We start from the raw sequence: 18,803 nt of genomic DNA, 5'->3' as shown, positions 1-18,803 counted from the left end.
TCCAGGTGTCCTTGACCATTTCCACTGTTGGGAATCAGCCTATAGGTCATTCAAACCTTGATCCAATCCCAAGAGTTTTACTTGGACACCAGACTGAGGAAGATGGAAATTCTAAAAACAAACCCCCCTTTTCTTCTTTTATCAGGCAAAACTCAGACCTTACAGTATTGAGAATCCTGGGGAAATGACCTAATCTTTATGGATAGATGAGTTTTGGGTTGAAGACTTTAAAACATTAATTATAAGGAAGTCAGTGTGTATTAGATACTTCTGGTTCCTTAAAGGAGCTATTTGAGCCTTGCTTGAAACTAGGGTCAATGGGAATTCCCTGGTGGTCCAGTGGTTAGGACTTGGTGCTTTCACTGCTGGGGACCGGGGTCCAATCCCTGGTCGGGGAACTAAGATCCCACAAGCCATGCGGCGCAGCCAAAAAAAAAAAGAAAAGAAAATAGGGTCATTGTGGTGTTATCTGGAAAGGTGGGGACACACTGGGGGCCTCTGGAGCCAGTTGTCGTGTTGCTCCCATCACTAAGCGGCCCTTCCCCATAGAGCATTTGGTACCTTTGGCTTCTACCTTCTCATTTCCTGGCCCTTCCTGCTGCTGTCCCCATAGAGGGTTTGATTTCTTTGTTCTAATTGGTTTCCTTTAATCTGCGGTGGTCTTGGAAGCCAGACAGCCAAGCTTGTTGGAAAGGGTGTAAGTAAGAGGGATTTGGCTTTGGACGGTGTTCAACTGGGTGGCTATGCCCTTGTGCTCTCCTTATCCACAGCTGCCGTTCAGATTCCCAAGGCGTAGCCAACTTGATTTGTCAGTCAAGATACACAGATATAGGACACAGAGCTAGACAGAAAACTTGGAGACCAGAGAAGCTGAATGAGAGATTCACACACAGCACAGCCTCCCTGGCCCAGCCCTCGTGCTCATCCCAGTAGAGAAAGCAGTCTGGACTTTTCACTTCTGAGTCCTATTTCTCTTCAAGGCATGCTGGTTGGTACCTGTATTCCCAACATCTTAGCTCCTTGGTAAGCCCCCTTGACATGCAGAGCTGCAGATAAGCATCTATATACCAGGTACTTGATGATGCTACTCAGGTCCTAAGAGGTAGGTATCAGCCCTGTTTTATAGATGAAGAAACTGAGGCTCTGAAGTTCAATAGTTTCAAGATCACATGGAGACCTTGATCTGAGTCTACAGTTGTCCGACCAAGTCCATGAGGTTTGATCCTCCCCACCTTCAATATTTTACTATGAGATTTTCAGATATACAGAAAAGTTAAAAGGATTATTCAATGAACATCCATGCACTTACCCACAATGAACATTCTGCTATACTTGCTTGTTCACCCCATCTAGCCCACTCTCCACAATTTTTTTTTTTGCGGTACGCGGGCCTCTCACTGTTGTGGCCCCTCCCGTTGCTGAGCACAGGCTCCGGACGCGCAGGCTCAGCGGCCATGGCTCACGGGCCCAGCCACTCCGCAGCATGTGGGATCTTCCCGGACCGGGGCACGAACCCGCGTCCCCTGCATCAGCAGGCGGACTCTCAACCACTGCGCCACCAGGGAAGCCCTCCAATATTTTTAATGCATTTCAACCATGTGCTTTTTACTGCGCCCATCCTTGATAGAGTAAGGTATTGCTTCATACTCACAGATGCATCTCTGCCACGATACTTAAATTTTCTCAGCCTCTCTTCCGGAGCTTCTGAAGTCGGCATATTGACTAGAAGAAGTAAAGCACCTGTAGGTAAGACAGTTCCAAAGAGATTTTCAGTGCCCAGTATGTGGTTACTATGTAAAAGCCATCCGGACTATAAGCCCTTAAAGGACCCACGGTGGAACAGAGAGCAGCATCCACAGGCATCACATGCCAGTTCAACAGGCAATGAGCATCATGGGAACTCAGAGGGGACCAGCCCTGGGCTACAGGAGTAAGGGATACCTTTTTAGGGGCAGTTTGGCTTGAACTGGGCTTTTGATGGCTAGGGTAGGCTGGAAGGAAAGCACAGAACCCTTCCATGTGGCTGGGTCCAAGGAGTTCTGTTCAGAGCATATGTACAGGATGCTGAGGAGCCCAACCAGGCTATGACAGGAAGATGGTCCTCTTCTCCTACATCCAATCCACCAGCACATTAGTAGAGGACTGTCTCAAGCATGTCCCACTCCTAATTTTTTAGAGGACTTCCTCCACCCTGGTCCAGCCCACCATCATCTTTCACCCACACTATGGCAACTGCCTCCAAACTCTACTCCTTGCTTCTACCATTGCCTTATCCCAATCTGTTCTCTACACAAAGCCATGTGATCTTTTAAAATGAAACTGACCATGTAATGTCCCCCACTCTTTTCCCACCCTCTAGTGGCTGGTTGATCTTAGAAGAAAACTCAAGTTCACCATGATGCCCACCCTACGTGAGCTGGCCTCAGCCCACTTTTACCCAACGATTCTTTCCTATCTAAGAAGCGAAGTATCTTCCCAATCTGTCTGTTTCATTTTCTCCATAGCTTTTACCACAACTCAATATATTCTTGTTAGTGCATCTTCCCCTCCATACTCCCGAGGACAATGGGACCATGCGTGTCTTAGTTATGATTCCTCAGCCCCTTCACAATGCATGGCATGTAGTAAGTAGGTACTCAAATATTTGTTAGAAGAGGGTGGTGAGCGATAAGCTCACAAAGGGAGTTAGCCCTCCATTAGAGGAGGTTATTCAGATCAGGGCAAGTTTGGACTTCCTACAGGGCAGCAGGGAATAACCTTTCTTACAAGCATGCAATGAATATTCGTCTGTTTCTAAGTATACAGGATGGGCCAGACTACATTCTACCAAAGAGAAAACTGGATAAAGATGACCAACAGACTCTCTTCTTGAGAGCAGAGCAGTTGGGAATAATTTTGGTAGGAAAGACTAATTCAGACATATCAGTTTGGATGGGACGGTGTAGACAACTTGGAGAATTCTGTGAGGAGAGAGCCAAGGAGAGAGAAGAGGAACTCTATCTGAGAACAGAACAAGAATTGAGTCTTGGTGACCTGTGTATTAGGGTCCAAGAAAACAAAGAGCCAGCAAGGGACCAGGGAAAGGAGGGAATTTGAGACAGAACAACAGAAGCACAGCCTCAAAGGCACTACCGGTTAACAGTGGCTACCATGCCAGGGACAAATCCATAAAAAGAAGCACCACCAGCCCCAGACAGATAGGAGAGCAAGTCAGCTAAGCCTCAGAGCTGAGGCTTCACTGCTGTGACTTTGCTTGTTCTAAGGCATTAGTCTCTTTAGGAGCTTGGGCAAGAATAGCTGACAATGTGTGCAAATCTGAGAGTGGGAAATGCAAATTACTTCCCAGAATTGACCAGTTGCTCCCTCCCCACAGCACATCTCATCTGGAGAGGTGGAGAGTGACACAATGGGTCACACAATGGGTCACAGGAACATTTGCGAAGCTCTAAACATTTCGTTAACAAAGTCACACTGGTCACCTCCACCACCCCGACCCCCAGAGAGTCAAGGAGCCTCAGTGACATCCATAGCCCTTCCACTGCTGTGTACTTACCAGGAGAAGCACCACGTATAAGTTGGCTTGAGACAATCTCAGGCTTTAGATTAATTCGGTTAAAAGTTCAAGCTGGAGGTAGACCGACCTCCAACAATACACCAGAAGCCAGCACATCAGGAAGAGGAAAGAATGATGCTGCAGGACAACCTCAGCCCTGGAGGCTCAGGCCAGAGAGTAACCATGTCCCATCCCTTCATCTACTTTAAAGTCATCTCCAATCCTGCCCCATCAGGAAAGAAAGTTGCTTTTTATGACCCAGTGACCCACAGGTAAATCATTGCTATTCATCATGACACCCTTGAAAACACCATTGCAAAAGAGTTTTCCAGTTGCTGTAATAGCCAAGGTCAAAAGGATGATCAGCTGCAACCCGAGATTTGGGTTTAAATAAGGAGCTATATGCTACATCTCCGAGAGGTAAGACATATGGCAATATAAATTAGGAGCAGGATAGTATTATGGGCCTATTTCAGACAGCAATGGCCAAAATGTGTTTATTACATACAAGGAACATTGGACACTTAGGATTAAATGAGGCAACATTATGAGGTATCACCCCACACCAGTCAGAATGGCCATCATCAAAAGTCTACAAACAACAAATGCTAGAGAGGGTGTGGAGAAAAGGGAACCCTACTATGCTGTTGGTGGGAATGTAAATTGATACAGCCACTGTGGAGAGCAGTATGGAGGCTCCTTCAAGAACTAAAAATAGAACTACCATGTGAACCAGCAATCCCACTCCTGGGCATATATCTGGACAAAACTAATTCAAAAAGCTACATGCACCCCAAAGTTCATTGCAACACTATTTACGATAGCCAAGACATGGAAGCAACCTAAATGTCCATCAACAGAGGAATGGATAAAGAAGATATGGTATATATATACAATGGAATATTACTCAGTCATTTTAAAAAACATGAAATAATACCATTTGCAGCAACATGGATGGACCTAGAAATTCACTTCCTACTAAGTGAAGTCAGGCAGAGCAAGACAAATATCATACGATATCACTCATATGTGGAATCTAATTTAAAAAAAAATGATACAGGGCTTCCCTGGTGGCGCAGTGGTTGAGAGTCCTCCTGCCAATGCAGGGGACACAGGTTCGTGCCCTGGTCCGGGAAGATCCCACATGCTGCGGAGCAGCTGGGCCCGTGAGCCATGGTCGCTGAGCCTGCGCGTCCAGAGCCTGGGCTCCACAATGGGAGAGGCCACAACAGTGAGAGGCCCGCGTACCGCAAAAAAAAAAAAAAAAAAAAGATACAAATGAACTTATTTACAAAACAGAAACAGACTTACAGATATCAAAGACAAACTTATGGTTACCAAAGGAGAAATGTGGAGGGGAGGGATAAATCAGGAGCTTGGGATTAACGTACACACATTACTATATATAAGATAGATAACCAACAGGGACCTACTGTATAGCACAGGGAACTCTACTCAATATTCTGTGATAAAGGATATGAGAAAAGAATCTGAAAAAGAATGAATATATGTATATGTATAACTGAATCACTTTGCTGTACACCTGAAACTAACACAACACTGTAAATCAATTACACTCCGATAAAATTTTTTTAAATAAATTAATAAAAAACTCAAAAAACATGAAGCAACATTAGCAGTAAGGGAGAAAGAGCCCCATTTTGCAAGTGAGGAAACATTTGCAGATGCCATTTGCCAAAGTTCCCACAGCTGTTAAGCCTCAGAGCCAGGAATCAGCCTATGTCTGACTCCTGCGTCATGCTTTGGATCACTAAACTTTGCAGCCGTAATCTGTAACAAGGTCAGATTAGGAAACACCAAGTCTCCACCGTGGGTGGCACTTAACATATGGGTGAGATGTTGGAAAACAGGAAAGCGCACCGTTTTAGGCAATGGAAACAACAGAGGCCACTTTGGAAACACTCTGTTGCCACCTCATTGCTGCGTCTCACTCACTCTTAGGGGTCTGACCAACTCAGCTCATGAGACTGTCTGAATGTGCACAGAGGCCGGTTTGGTACACGGGGATGAAATGCTTTTGCTCCTTGAGAGACCCAAGGCAGGGCCTAGTTCTAGGACTGTTGCCATGGGAACCATGCATGCTTCTGCCACATCTCAGATGGTATGGCCATAAGGAACCTGGGAAGTGGATCCAGGGGTTCAGAGGGCCGCCACTTTCCTTCAAATCAAATATGAATGGGAATTCCCTGGAGGTCCAGTGGTTAGAACTCGGTGCTTTCACTGTCATGGGCTCGGGATTCAATCACCGGTCGGGGAATGAGGATCCCACAAGCTGCGCGGTGCAGCCAAAAACCAAAAACCGAAAATCAAGTGGAAGGCCTGTATCAGGTAGCATAATCAGGAAAGCCTGACTTCAGATCAGAGTCCTCCCTTGTCCCTGAAAGCAGTTTGAAAGTCACAGATTTGGCCACACCACTTCATTTGGGGACATCCTACAAAGCCAGCTGCAAAGCAGATCCTTCTGGCTTTCACAGGCTTCTCTACTCACAGCTCAAACGTGATTCCTTCCCCTCACATGGCTATTTCTAGCACCAGGAGAGCTGGCTACCCCGTCATCCTTTACCAGTAGTATAATGAGAACGCTAATTTGGAGGCTTTGACTTATGCAACAAACTCAAAGTCAGTACCTTTCTTCATTGATTCTCTAAATTTGAGATCCAGAGAAAGCCAGACTAGTTACATAGGCAAACACCATCAATGTAGGGGCTGACACCACCCCCGCAGCCTCAGGACAGCTCTGCTGCTCCCCACACTATGAGACCCCCTGCCCTGGGTGTCAGGTGGCAGAAGCCCACCCAAGGGACCCTCCCTGGCCACGCCTTAGTAATGGCATGGGGTCACTTTCTCTGGTGGGAGCATTACAGGCCATTTGGTTTTTTCTGTCCTTCCCTAGGTCTAGTCAAACTTTCACTGTGAGCATCTTTCATGAACCCAAACCGGCTTTAAATTAAGATATGTCTCATCACCCCAGAGCTGGCTTCTATAAAGCAGGATTTTTCTGATTTTAATACATGCTCACGGCTTAAGAAAATGAAATACTTCAGAAGCATACTGAGCATTAACTCCCCATAACCCCCCTCCTTCTCCAAGTTAACCTCTGAAAACGCACACCACCCTCTACACGTCCCAGCCACTCTGCACGTGCCCCAAGGTGCTGATTGCAGGAGGGGAGCCGATCACAGACAGGGTTTGGCAGCGTGCTTCTTCACTTCACCTGTACCAGGGACATCTTTTGAGGTGTGTTCAGATCTACATCACTAACAGCCCCTTGTTCAAACAAAGTGGGATTTGTTTTAAGCTAAAACCACGCATTGGGTTGGAGTGAGTGAGGCTTATTCGGAAGACTGAGCCGACCTCAGCTCCAAGGTCAGCAAGCAGACACCGCTGGGGCTGGAGTGGGCCCCCGGGGAAGGGGGGTGGTCTCCAGTTCCAGGGCCCCCGCCCCCTCCATCGGCATTCTTCAGCTCCCTGCACGGTTTTACCAAATAGGCGTGTCCTGACACCACCTTGGAGGCAGGAAGACACACAGCCATGCCTCCCTCCCCGGCCCATGCTGGCCAAGATGAGATGCACGTGTCAAAGCAAGAAGGAAGCAAGCAACCAGGCCTTCTTCCCATGATCCACCTCCAAGGCTTGGAAAGGCTTTGTTCCCCAGGTGAGAACATCCCGAGGGATATTTCCGGGAGTAGGACACCAGCAAAGACGCAGGGCACACGGATCTACAGGCTGCCGGCTGCCGTGCGGGTGACACAGCCCCAGGCCCCCTGCCATCCCCCCAACCCCGCCTGGGCTCTGGACGGTGAAAGGTCCCCACCAACTACCACCCCCTCCTCACCCATCCTGAAAACAAGCCAAGCACCCCTTAGCACAGCTTCTGTCGACCAAGACTGAAGTTCAACAGGGCAAGGCCCAGCCTGGGCCTCCTGGGAGCCACTGCTCCAGGCAGGCCACCAGCTTTGGGGGAGGGAATGACCACAGCAACCTCTCTGGGGCCCCCAAACAGCTTCTAAGGTCCCCGGCACCCTCCACCCACCCATCACTCACCTGACAGGGAGCCACAGTCTCCAGCCCCCTGGTTGGCCTTAAATGCTCTCAGCAGGTGGCATGTCTTTAGGGGCATTTGGCCCATCCCCAGGCTGGTTTCTGACCAATGTCAACTGTTCTTGGAATCACGTGGGGAGCTCCGCCCACCCTGCCGCCAGGGCCCCACCCCAGAGACTGATTGAGCTGGCCTGTGGGGTGCGGAGGGAGGCCTAGGTCTCCAGGTGACTCTCGTGCACCGACAAGGTACAGATGGGAGCCTCAGAGGCACCGCGGACCTTCAGGCTCTGCAGCTGCAGCCTTGGAGACCCTCAGATGGCTGATCAATAGGCGAGGGGCGGCGGCATCTACCTCCAGGGAAGGGTTTGTATTCTGGGTGTTTTAAGGCTTCCGGGATTCAGCTGGATTGAGTGGCCTCTTCCTAAAATTGAGGGATTAGGCTTAAAGCTGCTGTCGAACAGTTAACAAATGTTTCTTCCCAAGGCAGGCAAAAGATTGGGTGGTGGCGGGAATAGGTCTGCCTCGTATCGAAATGGAAATAGGAACAAAATTTCATGTATTTCTTCAACAAATATTTATTGTCCCCACTGTGTTTCAGGCCCTGGTGTGCAACAGTGAACAAGATGACTTGGTTCCCGCCCTCCCATCAGGAGCAGAGATGGGCCTAGAGTGGGAACAGGAGAGTAATTGCAACAACACAGGACAGGGGAGGTCAGGGAGGGCTTCCTGGAAGAGGTGATGCTAGAGCCACGTCTGTAGGAAAAGAAGTCAGCAGGTGAAAAATTGTGAGAAAAATGCTCCAGTCAGAGGGAACAGCATAGGAAAAGGCAGTGAGGCAAGAAAACCCAGCCATGGTTCACTTGGGAACAGAGGCTGTTCAGGATTGTTAGAGGGACGATGGGGTCAGGTGCCTGGTCAAAGATGGCCTAGTGACAGGGGAGGGGCAGAGGGAGCCATCCACTCTGGTCCAGGCAGTAGGAAGTTGCACTGTCTGTAGGAGATTTTTTTTTAATTAATTTTTTTTAAAACATCTTTATTGGGGTATAATTGCTTTACAATGGTGTGTTAGTTTCTGCTTTATAACAAAGTGAATCAGCTATACATATACATATGTTCCCATATGTCTTCCCTCTTGCGTCTCCCTCCCTCCCACTCTCCCCATCCCACCCCTCCAGGCTGTCACAAAGCACCAAGCTAATATCCCTGTGCCTTGCGGCTGCTTCCCCCTAGCTATCTACCTTACTACGTTTGTTAGTTTTAATTAATTTTTTAAAAATAAATTTATTTCACTTATTTATTTTTGGCTGTTGGGTCTTTGTTGCTGTGCACGGGCTTTCCCTAGTTGTAGCAAGCGGGGGCTACTCTTTGTTGCAGGGCGCAGGCTTCTCATTGTGGTGGCTTCTCTTGTTGCGAAGCACGGGCTCTAGGTGCACGGGCTTCAGTAGTTGTGGATTGCGGGCTCAGTAGTTGTGGCTTGTGGGCTCAGTAGTTATGGCTCGTGGGCTCTAGAGCACAGGCTCAGTAGCTGTGGCACACGGGCTCAGCTGCTCTGCAGCACATGGGATCTTCCTGGACCAGGGCTCAAACCCATGTCCCCTGCATTGGCAGGTGGATTCTTAACCACTGAGCCACCAGGGAAGCCCTGTAGGGGATTTTTAATCAATGATAAAACCAATTACGTCTGTTTGCTCTTTGAGCCAGGAATTCCGAAGAGTGTCAGGGGGCTGCACCCACCTGTTACTCACTCTTTGAAGGTGTTTGGACTTTGTGCGGAGAGCAGCAGGCAGCCCCTGAAGGTCCCAGCAGGGTTGTGTCCCTATTTGCCTTATTTTTACTTTCTTTTTTTTTATTATGGAAAATTCCAAATTTGTAAAAGGGGAGAGAAGAGTACAAACGAATCCTTGAGGACACCGAGGTCCAACAGTTACCAACTCCACCTTTCTTTCTTCTCCCCCCATCTTTTTTATTATGTATTTATTGATTTTGGTTGGTGTGTTATAAAGGAAATCGCAGGCATATCATTTCATCCATAAAGTTTCAGAATGAATCTCTAACAGATAGACTTAAAAACTAAACCAAAATACCATGATCACACCTACCAAAAGCAACATTCTTAGTGGGTCATTTTAGAATATTTAGGCTAACCTGGAGGGAAGGGGTAAGAGGAGGATTCTTTCCCAGGTGGGGCTAGAAAGAGGAGGTATCCGACCCCAGGACACCCTGGTTACAGCAGGAGATGGGGGCGGAGAAGTCGGGGTTCTGAGTTGGTGAAGCATGGGGTTCAGGGTTGGACCTGCACATCCAGGTGCCTGGAGAACATCGAGGTGGGGATACAGCGAAGGCCCGTCAGCTCAGAACTGGGGTGGGACCCGGTGAGCCACTCGAGGCAGTGGTGGGTGATAATGACACAGAGATATAAGTTAAAGCTGTGGTTTCAAGCTGGGGTGGCTGGTAAGGGATGGTGTCAGAAAAGGGGGAGTCAGGATGGCTTACAGGAGGCCTGATTCCCACAGGATCCAAGGCCAGCAGAGAGATTGCCCTAGGCCTCCCTGTTCTGCCCAAGGCATTTGAGACAACCCACCTCTCTCCACCTCCACTTGGGACCGGCGACCCTCCCACCTCATCACAGCCATCACTGCTTTGGCCTTTAAACACACACACACACACACACACACACACACACACATGCACAGATCCTTTAAACATTTAAGTTACACCACTTTGCTGCTCGAACGCTCCAGTGCTCCCAACATCCCTACAATCGCCCGTGAGGCCCTTCATGCTCTGCCTTGCCTCCCATCCTCATCCTCTGACCTTACTCCCTCCACTCTGGCTCCAGCCACCCTGGCCTCCTCTCGGTCCTGCAAACACATCAGGACCACGCTGGCCTCAGGGCCTTTGCACCTGCTGTTCCCTGTGCCTCCCTCACTTCCTTCAGGTGTCAGTTTTGAGAGACCATTCCTGGTCACCCTGTCTAAAATCAAACCTCACCCCATCCTTGCATCCCCACCTGACTCACTTCATTCTGACGTTCTCCCGGGCAGCACTTGCTAACAACTGAAATGCAATGCATTCACTTGTTTATTTCCCATCCCCACCCCTGAAATAGAGCATAAGCTCTATGAGGGTAGGGGCATTGTCTGTTTGACTCGACGCTTTATCCCCACGGCCAGGAAGAGTCATTGCTCATTATATTTGTGGAATGCATAAGTGGGCGTGCTGGCCCCAGAGCCAGGCTCTCCCCCTGCCCCCACTGTGTTCCAGGCGTTCCCCCCTCCATCACCCAGGAAGTACCCAGGGTGTATGGTGGGCGTGTTCAATACCCTTCCCGAGCCAAGCATTGAACTGGCATCCTTTGAGTAAATCGAATCAGCTCACCACACAGAGAACACAGTCGCCACCCAGAGGACTCAGAAAAGCAGCAGGAAGATCACTTCAGATGGAATCCAAGTCCTCAAGTGGAGGTCACTTCATCCTCTCCGACTCCTAAGCCCCGATCACTGGCAAGGGCCACACCGTCCACCCAGGCTGGGAGCATGACCTCAGCTCCCCGCTTCCATCTCCTTCCTCCATCAGCCCCACCCTCCACTGAGCCCCTTTCCTCGACCCTCCCGAACTCTGCTCGGGGCTGACCCCTGGGGACCACTTGCCCACTGGTCTGACGGCAGGTTCCTACACCTTTCCAACAAACTCTTACGTTAAATTCTTGAGATTGAATTACCTGGATGGGTTTGTTTACCTGGTTTGTTTAACCTGCCTTGACTCCTTTGATGCAGTAGGAATTACCAATCGCATTTCACAGAGTAGGAAACTGAGGCTGCCAACCTCGATGTGAATTGCCTGAGGTTACATGATGGGAAGACCGGGTCTGTGTGGCCCCATCTTTGCCTCAGTGTGTGCTACTGCCTGTGCTGGGGTCGCAACTGTTTCCCTTCCTTCCTCCCTCCCTCCTTCCCTCCCTCCCTTCTTCCCCCCTCCCTTCTCTCTGTCTTTCTCTGTCTCTCTCTTTCTTTTTTTATGGTAGTAAAATACCTTAACATAGGGCTTCCCTGGTGGCGCAGTGGTTGAGAGTCCGCCTGCCGATGCAGGGGACACAGGTTTGTGCCCCGGGAAGATCCCATGTGCCATGGAGCGGCTGGGCCCATGAGCCATGGCTGCTGGGCCTGCGCGTCCAGGGCCTGCGCTCCGCAACGGGAGAGGCCACAACAGTGAGAGGCCTGCGTACCAAAAAAAAAAAAAAACAAAAAAAAAAACCATAACATAAAATTGACTGTTTTAACCATTTTTGAGTACACTCACGCTGCTGTGCAGCCATCACCAGCGTCCATCTCTGGAACTCTTTTCATCTTTCCAAACTGAAACTCTGTCCCCATTACACACTGACTCCCCAGCCCCTGGCACCCACCCTTCTACTTTCTGTCTGTGTGAATGTCATGACTCTAGGGACCTCATATAAGTGGAATCACACAGTATTTGTCCTTCTGGGACTGTCTTACTTCACTCAACGTGACGTCCTCAAGGTCCATCATGTTGTAGCAGTGGTCAGAATTTCCTTCCTTCTGATTTCTTTCTTTAAAACAAGAACATGTTTTTCATGTTCACGTAGCATCATTAATACTGTTATTTACAGTGGACCCCCAAGTGGTGGGGGAGGGGGAGGAGTATTTACCGTTGACACAGTTTACACCGGCCAGCGCAGGGCTCTAGTAAACGCAGACTGATTTCTACTCGGTTTTCATTGTCTTTAAATCCTCTGCAGTCAGGACCCTCCTTGTTACCCATGTCCCTCGCCACCTGCTCCATCATCCCCTAACTCCGTGCATCACTGGTTATTTATAAATGCCCGTTCATTTATATTAATAATGTAAAAGGGATTAAAAAAAGAACCCCAGAATTGGAGAGTTGATGTCACAATTCCTCAGGGGATCCAGGGAAGGTTTTGTCCTTGAGGTCAGTCTTTGAGAATCCACAGCTCCGTGGGAATCCATGGCTCCTGACAAAGGCAGCTGTCACCGTCCTTGGCCTCTGCACATGCGAGCTTGTGTGTATGTGTGTATATGTCTGTGTTTCTGTGTGGGTATGCCGGTGTGTGTCTCTGTGTCTGTGTGTATGTGTGCATCTGTGTATGTCTGTGAGTGTGTCTGTGTTGCGTCTGTGTATCTGTGTGTATTTGAGTGTGTCTCTGTGTCCATGTGTCTGTCTGTGTGTGTCCCTGTGTGTCTGTGTGTGTGCACACATGTGTCAGAATGTCCCCAGATCCTGGGGGAACTCTAACTTCCCAGGATGCTGACGCTTAAGGAGTTCATTTCAGATTCTTGGGAAATGCTATTTGGCCCAGAATCAGGAGAAGAGGAGGAAAGGGGATATTAAGGAAGACAGAAAAAGGAACCCACATTGATTATTTATCAAGTCTGAGGCTCCCCAGTAAAATCAGGTCTGAATCCTTCCACACAGCAGTTATTTCCTCAAAGCATTTGTATTTTCTGGGCTGTTCGGCACCATCCCTCCCAAGTTTCTCATCCACCTGATTGTCCTAAGCATTTGGTTTTCTGGGGGTGAATTTTCTCCTCGTTGGGGCCGCTGAATAGCAGAGGCACAAGTCGCACCCAGGGTCCAGGGTTGTGTGTGGCTTTCCCCGACACCACGTGACCTCAGGAACTGGGCTGTGGACACGGCTCCTTTGGGAGCAGCTCCTGGGTGCCTACTCTGTGCTGGCCTCTGCGAGGTGCAGGAGTGAACCTGACAGGGTCCCTGCTGCCGAGAAACTAAGAATCACAGTTGTCATCGCTCGAGCACCGAGGCTCTCACAATCACATAGGGTCTTTGGTCCACCATCATCACCTCACCATGTGACAACTGGGTGAGATGGATATTATCATCATCCCAGATAAAGGAGGGAGGGAGGTATTCAAAGACAGCACTGTGTGTCCAGCACGGTACTCCCACTCCCTGTGATGGCTCTGTGGGGGACATGCTGTCCTCACAGAGTACAGGAGAATAAGGCCAAGGTTCACGCCACCCCAGTCTGGGGCCCCAAAGGGAGTTGTGACATAAATACGTGTTGAACGGATGGATGGATGAATGGATGGATGGATGGATGATAATGATAAATGAACAAATGGATGGATGGATGCATGACTGGATGGTTGGATGGATGCTGGATAGATGAATGAGTGAGTGATGGATGGATGGATGAGAGATTATTCAGCTGAGCTGAGGTTTGAATTCACCAGTTATTTGACCTTGGGGGATCCACAGAAAGCAGAGATTCTCTCCTTCAGAAAAATAAGAATAAATACTTCTTGACAAAGAAGAAAGATGCCGGGGGGGATAAAAAGTGAAAACAATTTTTAGCTATTTTGAGATAATGAAATGAAAATGGCACATAAAATCAAATTGAGATATAGGTCTAAATGCAGTATGAAAAAGAAAGAAACACAGCTGGAGAAATCTATCTGCAGCAAGCTTGACCACCATGTTTCTGGGATTCCACAGAATTCACGATTAATTAGGAGATCTCCAGTTGACTTGGAATCAGAGACTTGTCAAGCTGGGCTGACTTTGGAGAACTCCTTGCCCAGGTCCAGCTTGTGTTAGAGGAGCCTGTCTTAGGCCTCATCTTCCATTTCAGAGTCTGCAAGGAAGTTTCCAGCAGTGGCTTGCTCGGGCTCTCCCCTCCCTAAGATGACCCTGCAGAATTCCAAGGGTCTCTGGGGCGATGGGCTATTTCTGGGCCCAGGCTCCGTGTCCATGTTTGGCCTTCAAGGAGCACACTGTGAACTTTCCTGCACCTGCCAAGGTTTCAACCGGCAACCCTCCTGGGAGGGCACTGATTTCTGCCCCCTTCCTCCAAGGAATCAAACAGCAGCTGGGAATGCAGCTCCAGGAGCTGCCAGGAAGTACCCTCCAACCACCACCCTGGGGCAAAAAACCGAAGGGAGGATCTTGAGATATCTCTGACAGGCATTTGTTACCTTTTTGATGCTAAAAAATAATTTCAGATCCTAAAAACAGTCCTTCTCATTGAGAGAAACTTTAGGCAACACTGATAAATTTAAAGAAGATTTAACAAAAATCACCTGAAATTCTGCCGCCCAGAGCTAATGGGTCTGACCACCTGGCTGAGGATCCTTTCAGGTAAGCTCTTGGTGCCTCTGTTTACACAGCTGCCATTTTGCAAAAAGGGGCTCAAGCTGTTCTATAACCTTTCTTAAGAAACAAAACAAAACAAAAAAACCCAACAGTCTGCTGTGAGCCTTGTTCCATGCCAGTAAATATGAATTTGCATCATCAGTTTAAAAAATACCCATTGTGCCTTTATTTCACTTTATTTTAGTTCATAATTCATTAGATTATGAACTAATCCCCTATGGATGGACATTTAGGTTGTTTCCAACTTTTCATCCTCACAGTTTGACCATCCCAATAGCAATCTCCTGCAGAATTTCCCCTTCTGCTCCCTTCTATGCAAAGCTAACTCAGAGATGCCTGAAGGAGGGAAGGAGAAAGAGAAGAGAAAAAAGGAGGAGGAGAGGACAGAATAACGGCATTTGGGCTTCTAAAGAGGTTCCCCTGAGGAGCTGAGATGGGAGCCTGGGTGGGCAGTGCCTGGTGAGGGGCTGCTCCAGGCCCAAGGTGGGAAGTTGGGGCCAGAAGCCTCAGGCTTGACTCAGCTGACCTTCCTCAGATCGGAGGGTTCCAGAACCTGGATACCGTAGAGGCATGTGTCCAGCCTATACATCCAAACTGTGTGGAATGTGAAGCTGGGACGATGAGAGAGGCAGCAATGAGACGCTCCCATGAGAGAGTGGGGATCGGGCTGCCGACGACTCTGCCGACACCTGCAGAAACCGGCTGTGGATTACCAGGCATGATAAATATATTCCAACTCTGTCCTCACGCCACCCCCCCCACCCCAGCCCCAGCCCTGAGCCAAGTTCTCAGAGCTCACGGCTCCAACACCTGACCTTGCTCAGAGGAGCCCAACATGCTGCAGGGAAGCTCCCCAGAGATAAGCAGAGGTGGATGAAGGGGGAATTTCTTGGGGTCTCCATTCTGAGTCACGTGGGGAGATCCTTAACATGTAGGCAGCGTATCACCACTTAAACACAATTTAAAGACGAGCCACAGGAGAAAATAATTTCATAGCACATATCCAACAATGGCCTTGTGTCTAGAATATATAAAGAGCTCTCAAAATTCAATAATAAGAAAACAAACTACCTGATTTTAAAAAAAAATGAGCAAAAGATCTGAACAGACACCTCACCAAAGAAGATACGTAGGTGGAAGATAAGTATGTGAAAAGATGCTCAATATACTGCATTAACGATGATTAGTTACAAATTTTAAAAAAGCATTTTCGAGTCCACAATCCATTTGATCATTTCATCAGTTCTGTGAAGTTAGTAGTTGTTGTTATTACTATTATATTATTTTAATAATAATTATTCTTTTTTTAAATTAATTTTAAAAATTTTTATTTATTTTTTGGCTGCATTGGGTCTTTGTAGCTGCATACTGGCTTTCTCCAGTTGCTGCGAGTGGGGGCTACTCTTCGTTGCAGTGCATGGGCTTCTCATTGTGGTGGCTTCTCTTGTTGCAGAGCACAGGCTCTAGGCACGTGGGCTTCAGTAGTTGTGGCTCGCGGGCTCTAGAGCGCAGGCTCAGTAGTTGTGACGTACGGGCTTAGTTGCTCCGCGGCATGTGGGATCTTCCAGGACCAGGGCTCGAACCCGTGTCCCCTGCATTGGCAGGCGGATTCTTAACCACTGCGTCACCAGGGAAGTCCTGTTGTTATTATTATTTTTCCCATTTAATAGTGAAGAACTGGGAGGCTCATGGAGGTTAAAAGACTTACTCAAGGTCAAAACTGAGACTCAAAGTCATGGAACTCTTTCCACTTGGGAGGTCTCTGCATTCTAAGAATGTTCTAGAAGCCAACACTTTGTATCCAATTGGACAAGGGCACACTTCTCTTTTTAAACAAGGAGAGAAGACCACACCCACCCACAAACTCCCACCATCATGGATGGACAGACCAGCTTCATAAGCAGGAGGCCCCTTGGAGTGTACAGTAAACGTGTGGAGGGGGTGACCACTGAATGTCCAACAGCAGTGGCACGCGTAGGCTGGGAAAGCCCACCCTGTGGGTCTTCCAGAGCTGGCGCTTTGCTTCACAGGAAGGCGGGGCGTTGTCCCAGGAGCAGCTGGCTCCTGCCCAGGGCCTAGCACACGGCAGGGAATCTACAGCTTTGGCTTCCTGACTGCGGATCTGAACGGGGGTCCCATTTACTTTGACTTACCTTGAGTGAGAACTCTGTTCCATCCGAGGTGCTGGGCCCTGGTCCTGGCACTGGGGGGCCCTCCAGGGGCACTGCCAGGGTTGGGGGTGTGGTCCTCAGGCTGTAAAAGAACAGAAGGATTGAACATGGCGCTACTCCCCCGCCTTTATCTCCCAATCTCATCTACCCTCCCCAGCCCTTCTCCCGCTATAGCACTCAGCACAGTGTTTCCCCACCAGAGGCACAGAGTCAACAGAGCAAACTGCTCGGAGGCAGAGAGAGAGTCTAGTTAACTGTGTGTCTTTGCTAGGGTAGCAAAGAACCTGGCACAGACCTCAAAGGACTGGGGAAAGGAAAGAAGGGGGATGGGGGGAGAGATTGACACATAAGGACTATCAAGCCTATTTCCTAAGCCGGCTGCTTGGGGGAAGGGCCCAGCCCTCTGTGTATGCTAAGTCCAGGGGTTTCTGGATGTAGATGACAAGAACAACTTCCATCTGGACAACCCCCCGAACAGAGTACTGCACTTGGTGTCATTGTTTCCCATACATGGTTCAGGCTTTCATTCATTCAGCGAATATTTATCGACCATCTAATAGATGTCAGGCACTTGTATGAGCTCATTTAATTCTCATAACAAGCCTATTTGGTAGGTACCACTTTCCCCATTTTCAAGATGAGAAAATTGAGGCACAGAGAGCTCATAAGGGGCAAACCCAGAGAATTTGGTTTCTGAGTCCAAGTTCTTGACCACCACACTCTAGTGCCTCTCTGTAAAGAGACCAAGCCCCTGCCCTCACCTTGCTTATGTTCTATGAGGCAAGACCCCCAAAATCATCCAGTAGATCTATAATGCATTGTTTGGAGAGTGAGTTAAGTGCTAGGAAGAAAAACAAAGTCATTTCTCAGACACTGACTTGCTGTGTGTCTTCTGGCAAATTGCTTCACCACTCTGAGCCTCTGTTTTCTCATCTGCTAAAAGTAGGTCATTACTCATCTGCCCTATGCACCTGCCTGGGTTGTTGGAAGGATCAAAATGAGCTCATGGACAAGGGAGGCCTTTGTTTTCGTGGTTGAACCAACACCAACCCATGACTCCAGGGAATTTTTCACCCGAGGGGATTCAGGTCAGCTTGCCTTCTATAGAAAGACATCACTAGACTTCCCGCTGGTATCTTTAGGGGCTAGATGACTCCAAGTCCAATGTGATTCTTAGTGTATCTTTTAAAAAATATTTATTCAGGGCTTCCCTGGTGGCACAGTGTTTGAGAGTCCACCTGCCGATGCAGGGGACACAGGTTCGTGTCCTGGTCTGGGAAGATCCCACATGCCGCGGAGCCGCTGGGCCTGTGAGCCATGGCCGCTGAGCCTGCACGTCCGGAGCCTGTTCTCCGCAACAGGAGAGCCCACAACAGTAAGAGGCCCACGTACCGAAAAAAAAAAAAAAAATGTATTTGGTTGCACTGGGTCTTAGTTGAAGCAGGTGGGCTCCTTAGTTGTAGCACGTGGGCTCCTTAGTTGTGGCACATGGGCTCCCTTAGTTGTGGCATGCGTGTGGGATCTAGTTCACCAGGGATCAAACCCGGGCCCCCTGCATTGGGAGCACGGAGTTGTAACCACTGCACCACCAGGGAAGTCCCTCTTAGTGTATTTTTAAAGGCAGAGAACAATGCATACGCTCACCTACTCTTGGGAGGTAGCAGTCACCTGACAGTTACTTCAAGGGCCTTCCCCAAGCACACTACTGAGATGGAACTTTCTGGAATGCTGACCATTAAAAACTCCGCCGTGAGAAGCTCAAACCAAGAGACAGGTGCTGGATGTCCTACATTTGCTCCAGATCTATTTGCAATCCTTCACCACCCTGTTCCGTGTCCCAGGAGGCTGGCCTTCCCCTCTGCTCC

The 18,803-nt window shown here is 48.8% G+C and overlaps 1 protein-coding gene across 3 annotated transcripts in view; it reads right to left on the bottom strand.

Moving 5' to 3' along the window:
* The window catches only part of KPNA7 (karyopherin subunit alpha 7), a 69,159-nt gene that overhangs the window by 31,147 nt on the left and 19,209 nt on the right, over positions 1-18,803 (bottom strand). For all 3 annotated transcript variants that reach the window (XM_032605729.1, XM_032605730.1, XM_032605731.1), the window contains 2 exons: positions 16,921-17,020; positions 1,652-1,740 (listed from right to left, as the gene is read on the bottom strand). In XM_032605729.1, the coding sequence (XP_032461620.1) occupies positions 1,652-1,717 (66 nt within the window). In that variant the 5' untranslated portion in view covers positions 1,718-1,740; positions 16,921-17,020. The remainder of the gene's footprint in view (positions 1-1,651; positions 1,741-16,920; positions 17,021-18,803) is intronic.

The sequence above is a fragment of the Phocoena sinus genome, chromosome 15 (assembly GCF_008692025.1).
Source record: "Phocoena sinus isolate mPhoSin1 chromosome 15, mPhoSin1.pri, whole genome shotgun sequence".
Classification (NCBI taxonomy): domain Eukaryota; kingdom Metazoa; phylum Chordata; class Mammalia; order Artiodactyla; family Phocoenidae; genus Phocoena; species Phocoena sinus.
Note: the sequence above shows the minus strand (reverse complement) of the source record. Positions and strands in the feature narration are given on the sequence as shown.